This window comes from Gasterosteus aculeatus, chromosome 15 (assembly GCF_964276395.1).
Source record: "Gasterosteus aculeatus chromosome 15, fGasAcu3.hap1.1, whole genome shotgun sequence".
NCBI classification, from domain to species: domain Eukaryota; kingdom Metazoa; phylum Chordata; class Actinopteri; order Perciformes; family Gasterosteidae; genus Gasterosteus; species Gasterosteus aculeatus.
In genome coordinates this window covers 5,338,696-5,350,320 of record NC_135703.1, presented here as the reverse complement: position 1 = coordinate 5,350,320, position 11,625 = coordinate 5,338,696, and the positions used below count along the sequence as shown (strand labels likewise).

At 47.8% G+C, this 11,625-nt stretch overlaps 3 protein-coding genes across 4 annotated transcripts; 1 reads left to right on the top strand and 2 right to left on the bottom strand.

Moving 5' to 3' along the window:
* Positions 1-51: 51 nt before the first annotated feature.
* tdh2 (L-threonine dehydrogenase 2) lies at positions 52-3,648 on the bottom strand. Its single transcript, XM_040198729.2, has 9 exons — positions 3,362-3,648; positions 3,018-3,218; positions 2,427-2,469; positions 2,270-2,340; positions 2,002-2,151; positions 1,743-1,915; positions 1,553-1,643; positions 1,188-1,457; positions 52-968 (listed from the first exon to the last, which is right to left on the bottom strand). Exons 2-9 carry the CDS (start codon positions 3,202-3,204, stop codon positions 823-825), a joined length of 1,131 nt encoding a protein of 376 aa, XP_040054663.2. The 5' UTR covers positions 3,205-3,218; positions 3,362-3,648; the 3' UTR covers positions 52-822.
* Positions 3,649-3,871: 223 nt separating this feature from the next.
* Positions 3,872-8,518, bottom strand: LOC120832455 (myotubularin-related protein 9). 2 transcript variants are annotated; one of them, XM_040198726.2, is made up of 11 exons: positions 7,974-8,518; positions 7,665-7,721; positions 7,298-7,406; positions 6,985-7,110; positions 6,345-6,518; positions 6,050-6,267; positions 5,801-5,962; positions 5,403-5,544; positions 4,603-4,823; positions 4,332-4,483; positions 3,872-4,231 (listed from the first exon to the last, which is right to left on the bottom strand). In XM_040198726.2, exons 1-11 carry the CDS (start codon positions 8,156-8,158, stop codon positions 4,131-4,133), a joined length of 1,647 nt encoding a protein of 548 aa, XP_040054660.2. In that variant the 5' UTR covers positions 8,159-8,518; the 3' UTR covers positions 3,872-4,130. The 2 variants fall into 2 exon arrangements, with proteins under 2 accessions (XP_040054660.2, XP_040054661.2); XM_040198727.2 differs by lacking the exon at positions 7,665-7,721 and having other exon boundaries at positions 7,974-8,517.
* Positions 8,519-9,431: 913 nt separating this feature from the next.
* On the top strand, positions 9,432-11,387 carry fam167b (family with sequence similarity 167 member B). Its single transcript, XM_040198730.2, has 2 exons — positions 9,432-9,870; positions 10,120-11,387. Exons 1-2 carry the CDS (start codon positions 9,571-9,573, stop codon positions 10,381-10,383), a joined length of 564 nt encoding a protein of 187 aa, XP_040054664.2. The 5' UTR covers positions 9,432-9,570; the 3' UTR covers positions 10,384-11,387.
* Positions 11,388-11,625: the final 238 nt, after the last annotated feature.

Genomic DNA, 11,625 nt, shown 5'->3' with positions numbered 1-11,625 from the left:
CATCCACGTGGCCTACTGAGTAGTACAATTGCCTGAAAGTAAGCACTATTGTTTGGGTAAATAACCTTTTATTGCTCAAGGTATGATTCAAAAGTACACAGCATGTTTTATACATTGCTTTCCAAAGCAATCTTCAGTAAACAAGGCAGTATTTTGTTATAGGCACTCATTCATGAATAAAATCACACCTGTTAGATGCCACAGCAAGAGTAGTGAGGTTGTACACAGTGTGTAGCGTTCACTTGATATAAAATACTGGCTTTGAAAACAGGCAGAATATGTTGTGTGTCATTGCAGTGCAGAGTTAACTGAACCAGCCATTCCAGATGATCCTTGAATTAAAGTGTACAACAGATGTATTGCTGTCAATGTGCAACTTGCCCATATTGTATTACATATTTTATCAAACATTGTAGGAGACTGTGGTGTCCGTTGATGCCAGTCACATGACATTTGGAAATCTCTGCAGTCTCTTGTTGATCCGTCAGAGAAAAAATGTGATGCTTATACCATGATTACAATAAAAACAACAACGATTAAGGGACAGTTTGACAGTATATTATTCTCTAAAAAAAATGAGATGTGTGTTTGAGTGCACGTGTGTGACATCTCATTGTCCACTGTATATTTAGACTGTCTGATAGAGAGGTCCTACTTTCCTTTGCAAACAGTCACTGGCTGGTTGATGTAATTCTCCAGAGTAACGAATAATACCCGTTGACAACATGTGATAGGGAAGTGAAAGAAAGTGTATCGGGCATAAATGCAGCTGGAAGAAAAAGTCAGGGGCGAGGCGGTCAGTCTTTGTGGACCATGTTTTTGCTAACTGACTGGCAGACCCTCGTTTGTCCTCTTGTCTCGAACGGAGCGCAGCATGTCTGACACCAGCTCCTCGAGCTGGAAAGCTGGCGCCCAGCCCCAGTCTCTCCTGGCATTGGTGTCATCAAACCTCACGGGCCAGCTGTCTGCTGCAAAGTGACACGCAACACGGCCACGTTAAGTTCAATCACCTCAGTTACAATGGAAGATAGACAATACAAATCATGTCAATTCAAAATGTAATAACAATTAAAGTGAATACTCGAGAAGATAGCAAACCAGTATAATGTATTTAACAGACTGAAAACAATGTAAAGTTGGACAATCCTGCACAGGTAGTGTGTGTAGGTACGTGCATCTCGTCATACCGATGTTCTGGCGGACAGAGTCGGGATTGTAGGTGACTTTGAGGTGAGGGAGATGCTTGCGGATTTCTTGCGCCACCTCTTCTGGAGTGAAGCTCATGGCGGCGATGTTGTAGGTACGCAGAGACATCTGGCACTCTGGAGCCTGCATGAACTCGATGGTGGCACGGTGGCAGTCAGAGATGTGCATCATGGGAAGGCGGGTGTCTGGACGCAGGTAGCACTCGTAGTGACCCGTACTGAGGGCATCGTGGAAGATTTGAACGGCATAGTCTGCGAGGAAAGCGGACCGGAGTGCCTTGTCAATAACATCAAGCAGATTTCGCTGAATATATGGTGCTTGCACAAGTAGGAACGTGATGCAATACCAGTTGTTCCTCCTCCTGGGGGGGTGTTTACTGATATCACGCCTGGGTACCGCAGGCAGCGGAAGTCAAGACCATATTTATGATGGAGGTACTAAAGAAAAAGAATATTGAGATGTCACCAAATTTCACAAAACAATGTGTCACAATACCGCGTGCGTGTGTATACATGTTGATTTTAAGAATTACACGCCTCCCCCATCAGTTCTCCATGCACTTTGGACACGCCATAGATGGTTCGAGGTCTTTGCACGCAGAGGTCAGGGGCCGGGTCACGTGGAGAAGAGGGGCCGAATGCTCCAATGGTGCTGGGGACGAAGATGCGCAGGCAGTTCTCTAGGGCCAAGTCCAGCACATTATGAAGGCCTAGATGAGCAGTAGAACACACAAAGAGGAGTTCAAACATAATAACCCCCCCCCCAAAAAAGACGGCATACGTGTGTTCAGCAGACCTGTGATGTTGATCTTGCGTGCCAAAGCCACATTGGCTTCGCCCACAGCGCTGAGCAGAGCACTGTAGTGTATCAGCCAGGTGACACGATAATTTATAATCAGTTCTCTGAGATGTTTGTAGTCCAACACATCAGCGTACACAAAGGGACCTGATGGGGAAAGAGACAAATATTGGTCAGTGAAGGATTTAACAAGCCGGGGAATACGTTGTACATTCTGATCAATTTAAGGAGATGCAAAAAAACAACTTCATTTCAATTTGCATACCACTGCTGAGAACGTGAGGTGGAGGCTTCTTAATGTCGGACAGGATTACATTCTCTGATCCGTACTGTTCCCTAAATGTCGAGAGAGATGTGATATTGTTCAAATTTCGAACATTTTCACAAGGTGCGTTGTCTCAAGTAGTGTCCACACATCTCACCTCAGTATCTGTGCCAGTCCCACACCTAACTGCCCGAGACCACCTGCATATAAAACCACAGTTTAGTATTTTAATTCTTTAACAGAAAATAGAAAGAATATTTGGAGTTTGGTGTCCTAGCGGATTCAATGTTTTTTGGTGTACTACGCTTCACCTTTTTGTTTGTCCCAAAGCTTTATCCCAGGACAAAAAGCAACAGTTGGCTATTATTCCCCCCTCCAGTCACTCGTTGGCTCTTTTATATCAGCAGCACCGTCTGTGTGTAGCCTATTGTGATGCGTCAAAATGGCGTCCTGCGGCTGGTGCGGTGAAAACAACTTGAAAAAACAAAAAACTATGCTACACCTGCTAGTCACTTGCTTTTCCTCTAAACATATGATCTGCTTGGAAGTGAGCAAAGCTCTCAAATCCCTTACTGGGTGCCCTTGAGCAAGGCAATCAACCCCTTGTTGTGACTGCTTTGCGGACCTGAGTACAAAACAGGGGCCTCACAGTGAGAGTGGGAGAGAAGAATGGCTGCTTCACAGCTGTGGAAAAGTCCATCTTCAGCTTTTAAAAGGTCATTGGAAAAAAAAAGAAATAATGTATTACCTGTGATGAGGACACGGGGGGGTTTCTGAGCAGGTGAGGGGCTGTTGTTCTCCAGGCTGTTCCACCTGCTCATCTGCCTGGGCAAAGAGCTCAAGCTTCCACCGGGCAGACTTTGCGCCCTGCTGAGACAACATCGGCAAAACGAGCGCAGCAAAGCTGCATTGGGCCTACAGAGCCCGGGGTGCATGTCCACCAGACGTGCTTCAAAAATAAAGAATACACAACCTCGAACTTCTCAAATTATGTTGGTCACCTTTGGGGGGTGTACAAGTTGTGTTAAAATATACAAAAATACAGTACAATACAGACAAACAAATAAACAGTCTACGGAAAAAGTTGTTTACCTGTGTGCTGACAAAATCAGAAATCACAGATTCTTGGTCCAAAAAACCAGCAGGTGCTATTTGGGAAATCCCAAACTATTGAACTCTGAACTAACTTACGAAATGAGGGCTGATAAGATGGAGGCATCAAGCATCAGAGTTAAAAGATTACCATCCGATTGCTGAGCATCTCAGTTCACCGGGTAACCACTGGATGACTAAGCAGTGGTAGAAAGTCATGCTGGGCCGTGTGGTTCATGTCCACGTTGTGTCATCACTGGGGCTTGTGGCTCTTTACTGAAGAGGACTACAGTCTCCAGCCTGCAAAGCTCCGTGTGTGCAAACATGCTGACTTGCAGTGCACAGGGATTTGTATTGTGAACTGTGTTTAGCTGAGCTTAACAGGACTGGGGAGGGGGGGTGGCAGTGTTGGTTATATAGCGTCCTTCTTATGATGCTATCTGTGAATGAATATCAGAAACAGCTTTTTATTTACAATTGTATTGTAAACTAAAACCATAACCTATGGTGTATTATGATATATTTTATTCATATTTTAAAATGGGGTGTGATGGCTGAAGTTCCTCAGATTAACTCAGAAATTGTGCTTTTTTTTCTTGAAATGCTTTATGAAAGAATACAAAAATGACTGTACATTAAAACACAGCAGGTTGTCGAACATTCTTAAATTACATCTACATGTCAAAAGGGCATTTCACGTCGCCATTGTCCCTCCTTTGAACACGTTCCACATGTTCAGGTTGCACAACCTCCCCTTCATTTCCTGGCATCAGCTGAGCACCAGCTTCCCCCACTCAGTGATCATGTTCCTGATCTCCTCCTGAGCCTCTTCAAGGTGCCGAGCCTGCGGGGTCCACCTCAGAAAAAGACCTGAGGACAGGAAAAAGGTTCAACGTTGGCCACGCGGTCGGCTTACGGCGACGAAAGCATTGACGCTAAGACGCTGAATTAACAAAGTTACACAGCCCACCTCTCCACAGCTGTAGGGACTGGGGGTGCACCGAGGGCCAGATGGCGAGATCGGTGGGCTCATACAGGGGGTTGGAGTAGCAGTCCCTCTCCCCGGGCCTCAGCAGGACCCGGAACAAACAGTGGGTGTTGTCCTTCGCTCGCAGAGCCCGCCTGGGAAGGAGGAGAGCGAGGTGGGAGGTTTTGAGTCGGCCGTTCGTCCCCCCCCCCCCCCCCACATCCACCCCCCCGGCGCGCAGCGGTCGAGCAGAGCTGAGTCTGAAAGGACTGACCTCTCCCGATCGCTGTTGCACAGGAAGGTGCCGTAGTCGGACACGTAGGCCTCGCCCGCCAGCCTCAGGAGCAGCGCCTCGGAGAAGCCCAGGGCCAGAGGGAACTGACGCCACAGCTGCCACACGCAGTCCAGCAGCAGCAGGAAGACCGGCGACTCCTGCTGGAGGCGGGCGTGGGAGTACGCCGAGTGGGCGCATCGCCGCCGGAACGGGTGTCCTGCCTGGAGGGAGGAACACGCGTTCATACGGGACCACAGACTGTTGTGTACTGTGGGTCATTTTCTGTGTCATTCCAACACATGCAAGGTGGATCGTGTAAAAAGCAGAAATATGATTATAGATTTAAGGATTAAAAAAAAAAGAAAAAAGGTTCCTTTGACATGTTTGTCAAATGCTCCACTACACCGGAGGTACAATTTTTGGAGAAGGGAATATTTGGTAATAGAGGGTCAGTGGAGGCAAACGGCGACGAGCGCTACACCCAAAAACATTTTTTTTTTCTGAAGACATTTCCTGGAAAGGGCAGATTGTGAAGCAATATCCTTTCCGCAAGAGATGTGGCCCATGTGAGATAAAAAGGGGAAAGCTCTGCAGCCAAAGTTAAAAGTAACACAATTCACTAAGCTGAAAGTAACCTAAAAAAAAATCACGAGTAGCGCATTCTGCAACGGAAAGACGGTACGTTAAAATACACACTGTGGCTGACGTGACCGTGTGTCACTAATACTGTGTTCATATGTGTCAGTCTATTTGAGGATTTTTCACTTGTTCTTCAGATTTCTTAACACACAAACACTCACCTCTACCCACTCCCTCTCTAGAAGAACCAGGAAGCCCTCCAGCGTGCGGCAACATGGGTCCATGATGAGCTGAGCCAGAGTGCTGATGAGCAAACAGGAGTCTGTCCCCTCAGAACCGTGAACCAGAACTGAATGACCGTCCCTGCATAAAACCCATAGACACGCTACAACTCAGGTCTGACACTCCTTTGTGTACACGAAAAGGCGTCAGTGCACTTATTGGTCTTTGCTGAAGGTCCCGTTATTTGTTACGCTATCCTCATGTGCTTACATGCATCAAGTACATCAAACTCGATGTATTCTAAGGGGAGTAGGAAGAGTGCAAATATTAAAACTTTTCCTACCAGACAAGAGATGCCACCACACACACACACGCACACTGTGAGTGCAGTGCCTACCTCTCCACACACTCCGCCAGCAGGCCAGCGGTGGACATGGCGACTTGGACATGAGACAGCCACTTTGAGTTCTCGAGCTTACTGAGCCATCGGCCCATGTTGTGAGACTCGTCCCCGCAGGCCTCCACCAGTTTAACGAGACTCTCCTGCAGTGCTTTTCCCCTGTGGGGGCAGCGGCGTTCAGTCGGATGGGACCCATCAGCATCATTAAAACGGCGGGGGGGAGGGGGGACCGGCGTTCCCACTCACCTCTCCATCTGCCTGTGCAGTCTCTTCCAGCTGCCGTAAGCCGATTTGGACTCAAACCCTCCGCCTGTTAACCGGGCCTGCAGGGCCTGCTGACTGGAGCGCGTGTCGATAATGAAGCCTTTGTCCGAGCCTCCAATCACGGCCTGGAGGAGGTGCTCGTCCTCCCTGCAGCGCTTCCTATTGGCTCCGGTCAGCGGCTGACTGCTGCGCATGATGACCTGAAGAGTTGGATTTAAAAATGTTTAGCTGCATGCGTAAAGGTGCGGGGCCGCGGGGACGCGTGACAGCGCCTCACCATGCCGTTCTTCCTGTGGTAGTAGCAGAGGACCGGGAAGCGTCCCCCCTGCCTGAATTTGGCCGCCTTCTCCAGCATGCTATCATCCGTGTTCTTGGGGACGATGACAGCTGGAGGGTAGGAGGGACACACTGAGTAGTCTCTGTTCACAGTGCTCAGTCTCCACCTATCATGCTGAAAAACAGGAAAAAGAGAGAGAGAGGGCACCGTCACTGCAGGTCACGGTAACTATTTGATCTTTGTTACGCACAGGGCATGCATGCAACTTGCACACATCCCTCACCGACCTGCTCTGTGTCAAAGGAAACGAAAGCTACAGGAAACAGCTCTAGAGTAGGTGGATCCCCCTTCCTCTGAAAAGCTAGAGGACACGTCAACTTTTCACTCTTGGTTTTTTACATTTTTGCCAAAAGAGCCCAAGTGCAGCATGGGAACAAGGACACAAGCCTTAGCATTCATGAGTCAAGGGGGGGACACAGCTAGCCTGGCTTATTAGCCGCAGCTAAATAAAAAGCTAAGGGACAGGGATACCCTGAGTCATGACCCAAGCATTAAGTTTCCCGGGCATTTTCCTGTCATGTGCTTGTTGGACCACTATGTGTGTATCAATCTGTTTCCTGACAATCTGTGTGTCGCTTACAAGTTCCTTCATTTGACTGTAGTGTTTTTCAGTGGACGAGAGGCCCCACTGGTCCTGCAGGCTGACATCAGAAGGTCTGTAGAAGAAAGGATACATCTTCTCCACACTGTCCAGACAGGACAGGGTCTGGGGAAAGCGAAAGAGGGATTAGCTTTGCCTTCCAAAGACAGCGTTATCAGAACGCACAGGAGAGAGGGCAACAGGGGAAATGTTGTGAAACGTTGTCCTCAAAGAACGGGTGTAAGACCCCATCACGTTTCCCCATCCGTGTGTGTTTGACGGTTCAGCAGGATTATTTGGTCACTTATTATACCTCAATGGAGCGAGCGATGTTGAGGCACTGCTCCATGCCCGGGAAGTCAAGCTGGAGCACACGCAGATCTTTACACTTGATAGTAATGGTCCCTGAAGATCCAGATATCCTAAACACACACACACACACACACGCACATATGATTCCTACGCCTAAAAAGATTGGAACCAATACCCTTGTGTTACCCGCCTCCTGTTCTGACTCTAGCAGGGCAGAAGGAAGGGGAACCCTACCCGCTGACCAAAGACACATTGAGCGGTTTCAAGCAAGACGTTGTTAGCAGAAAGCAACACGTTGAGATATTGTTAGGACACTTCCTCCTTCAGCCCTGTGGGCAATCAGAGTAGCAACACAAACGATGTCCAACCTTTGACTGCGGCCTTGATTACAGAAGGGCCCGGAGTGGGCCGAAAGGTTTTCCACACTGGTTAGAAAGATTTGAGGAACAATGGAATTAGATATCAATTAGACGTTCTCTGACGATTGGGTGTTGATTAGTTATGATGATTAGCTATAAACCCTTAATAAATGCTGCAATCTGTATTTCCGAGCCATTGAACACACCACTGAGGCGGTTCGTTGATTTCTGTATTTGGAATCAAATGTTTTTTGGTCCACTGTTCTACATTGTCCATCGCGTCGTTGCTACGATCGCCCTCCGGTCCTCCGGCCTCACCTTTTCTCCACGGCATCGATGTTCCTGAGGAGCAGCAACACCTGCCGACAGCCGCCCTCCTCCCTGTCCGAGAAGAGCAGGTGGTGGCCGGTGACGCACAGGGTGCCTCTGGCCGGAGGGTGCAGCGGCTGATGGAGCACCACGCCCTCCACATTGGCGGTCCTGATGTGTTCTGCGAACTCCATCAGCCCTCCGGGCTCCGTCACACGGCGGCAACCAGAAGGACCAATAAATAAATTAAAAAAAATACTCCGCTGCTGAACTTCTTGGTGCACAAGTGGCCAGATAACTTCAAACCTCGACTCTAAATAAAAAGCCCCCTCCTCACCTCGCGTTACGCGTTGTTTGCACGTGATACGCAGCCTATAAATAGACGTTTCTTTCTGAGCATGGCCGGCCACTAACGTTACACCTTCTCCTCACACAGGTGGCTGTGCAGCAGACTGCTGTGGAAAGAACGATGTGCTGCTCGAGGCGACAAAAGACGGAAGTTCCTGTTTCCTGAGAAACAGCAGCAACGACATGTGTCACGCATATTGGTGGTAAAAGTTTCGCACACATGGTGGGAGGGAGATGTGTGGGGGAGAGAGAAGCACTGATGCGCTTGTTGTACAATAAATGGCCGCTAGATGGCAGAGTGCTCAAAAGCAGAAAGATGGTGCTTTGTGTTTGTCTTTGTGCCAGAAAGATTTGAGCCTATAAAAATGCTCAATAAGTATCAGTATTGGTATAATCAGTATTACAATACAGGGGTGGAATGTCACAAAGTACGTGAACAAATGTAGCGTATATCAGTAAAATACACGTCACTACAATACATTAAACTACCTATTAAGTAGTTCTGAACCAACTGTAACAGTATAATATTCTCCCACAAATCCGAAATGTATTAAGACATTAATGGAATATAGGGCAAGAGAATAATACAACGCCTGCAGTGGCCAACAATTGAATATGATAATATATCATCTTTCGATAAAATAATGTCATAAGTCATAAACATCCTGATACACATTGAGGCCCTTTCTCGACTAAATAGATAATACGAGGAACATTTCTCAAATCTCCAGAAAATCTATTTATTATCAGGACTTGAACTTGAACTTAATTATACACAAGATCCCACCAGGACTATAATAAATGATCAGAAAACATTATATATCACATGAGAGATTCCCAATACAAGTTTACATTTAATAAAGTACACTTACTACTAGTATACAATAGTACTAGTGTTATGTAACTTGTACAACGTCATCTTAATATACTTATTCCAACACTACTTACACGTTTATCACACTACACATTAACAAAAATAACTGTATTTTAAATACACTAAAACAGCACTCTTTCACCCTCACTTCTGGAAATCTGTCTTCCTGAAATAAATAAAAAATAGGAAGCCAATGAATGGTCCAGCCCGCCTGCTCCCCCCGCCTGTCTGCGGGATGGGCGGTCACTCCTTCTCCTATAAAGCACCAAAGGAGCTCGCTGACGCTCTGATCGCACGCGCCGCCCGATCCCGAAGGAGAACTTGAAATCCACTTTCCTCCCCCACCCCTCACCTGCCTCCTCCACCCCGAGGACATCCCCTCCGATGGACTTCGGAGAGCTCGGAGGAGAGTCCTCCGAGGGCGACGCGGGCGACCTGGACAGCGTGAAGGCGCTCACGGAGAAGCTGAAGTTGCAGACCCGCAGGCCGTCCTACCTGGAGTGGCAGGAGCGTGTCGAGAGCCGGCCGTGGAGGGAGGGGGACCCGGCGGACAGCGCGGGCCCCGGGGGACAAGCCGTCCCCGCGCCGACGATCCTGAGAGACGGGAACTCTGAGCTGGTGGTGCGCAACATCTGCGGCTTCGACACCATCGATGATGCTTTGGAGTTTCTGAGGAAAGAGCTGGTGAGTTTTCCTTGAGCACAGCTGACACCGTTGTCAAACAAACAAAAACGTTTGCATGCATGCAACGTTTTGTGAAATAGATGTCTGTCTTCCTACTTTGTTATCACTTCTTCTTAAACTGGGGCACAGCAGCATGACTCCTCACAGCCAGTTTGTGCAACACGATGTGCGTCGCCAGTCCAGTCGCACATATTTTCCCTGTGGAATCTCACTGATGCTCCCTTTCTCCTCCACCCTTCCTCCACTCAGAGGGAGATGCAGGTCCAGGACAACCGCCTGGCCCGCCAGCTGATCCGCCTGCGCGGGGAGATCCACCGGCTGAAAGTGGAGCAGGTGTGCGACCGGCACAAGGAGATGCTGGACGATGCCTCCTACGAGCTGGAGGAGTGCGACGAGGAGTCGGACCTGCTGTGCGACATCCCCATGAAGGCCGCCTTCGCTCTGTCCACGCCGCTCAAGCACCTGGGCCTCACCAAGATGAACATCAACTCCAGACGATTCTCACTGTGTTGAAAAAGAAAATAAGAGGGACTGACATTTATTAGTGGAAAGGAAAATGACCGCTGGCTGACTTGACGTGCAGGAGGAGGCCTGAGTGTGCAGACCTGTTGGGGCTCACTCCCTTAGTGTAATGCAGGCACACCCTGCGGCGGCATTACGCCCCGGCTGGTCTGCTGTTGACTTTTCATTGCACAGTCACGTTAATCAGTCGATGGATAAAGAGCCAGACTGAGATGCAAAGGTGGATGCGGAGTTACGGCATTGTGTTTTTTCAACAATGGCTTTGTATTGCAAAAGAAAAAGTTGAACTTGTGCCAAAGTGAAAAACAGTTATAGGGTGCATAGTTTTGCTTTGCAGAAAAATAATTCATAGAAGAAGAAGCTGACTTCAGACAGGAAGGTGTCTTGGGGGAGCTTTGTGGTCGCAGTGCATGTGCGCTTTAAGTCAGTGCACTGTAAGTCATGCCCGAGGGTTCGGGGCAACCAATTTTTATCAGATGAGGGGAAATCAATGGGTTTTCACACTGCAAACTACTGCTTCAGATCACTATTACATTTATTTGTGGAGTAAAAAGAAGTACGATTACCAGTAGCCTCAAAGGAAGTGGGAGGTCCCTCTCCAGCATTTTTACGCCTCCTCCTCACAAACCAAATATATCTCTATATCCGCAGCAGCGCAGTGATAGGACCCAGGAAACTATGCCTCTTGCATTTGGTTTTCCATTACCGCATCCAGATGCCGCAGAGCCCGGGTTAAAATAATATATGTGGTTCGACAGTGACTTAGTGGCAGCTCGGGCAATTTAGGACAAGTTCAGCGGTTTGTTTTATAGCTTTATATTATTAGAAACGGCAAGTAGGATGAATGAGATATTTGGTTTAATAATATGAGACATTGGTTACAACTGTTAAATGTAAAAAAAAACTTTAAGTGCCGTTGTTAAATCCTGCTACTGCTATATGAATGTATCTTTATGACAAATGACAATAAAAAGAAATGCCTTAAACGTTCAAAATGTTTTTTTGCGCATGCAACTCAATATTTGAGAAACCTCACCAGCGGTCTGTCACTCAGAAATGGTGTTTGATTAGCAGTTAAATGATTGGTCATGGTTAGAACTTTGGGGCTTCCTCTTTGTCTTATCCGGGGTCAAATGTCACCACGTGCTCCATCAGATCCATCCTCGGTCAGAAGGCCATCTTGCACAATGGTCTCTTCTTTCCTGCCATGAGACATTCCCGACTCGCTGAAAC

Excerpts from the sequence above, each read along its gene's own strand:
- LOC120832455 (XM_040198726.2), bottom strand. The coding sequence starts at position 8,158 with ATGGAGTTCGCAGAACACATCAGGACCGCCAATGTGGAGGGCGTGGTG. Across the intron at positions 5,545-5,800 it reads CTGGCGGAGTGTGTGGAGAG|GGACGGTCATTCAGTTCTGG; the intron begins GTAGGCACTGCA and ends GGTTTTATGCAG. Across the intron at positions 4,484-4,602 it reads TGCAACAGCGATCGGGAGAG|GCGGGCTCTGCGAGCGAAGG; the intron begins GTCAGTCCTTTC and ends CCTCCTTCCCAG.
- fam167b (XM_040198730.2), top strand. The coding sequence starts at position 9,571 with ATGGACTTCGGAGAGCTCGGAGGAGAGTCCTCCGAGGGCGACGCGGGC. Across the intron at positions 9,871-10,119 it reads AGTTTCTGAGGAAAGAGCTG|AGGGAGATGCAGGTCCAGGA; the intron begins GTGAGTTTTCCT and ends TCCTCCACTCAG.
- tdh2 (XM_040198729.2), bottom strand. The coding sequence starts at position 3,204 with ATGCACCCCGGGCTCTGTAGGCCCAATGCAGCTTTGCTGCGCTCGTTT. Across the intron at positions 1,916-2,001 it reads ACGCAAGATCAACATCACAG|GCCTTCATAATGTGCTGGAC; the intron begins GTCTGCTGAACA and ends CTGCTCATCTAG. Across the intron at positions 969-1,187 it reads CTCTGTCCGCCAGAACATCG|CAGACAGCTGGCCCGTGAGG; the intron begins GTATGACGAGAT and ends GTCACTTTGCAG.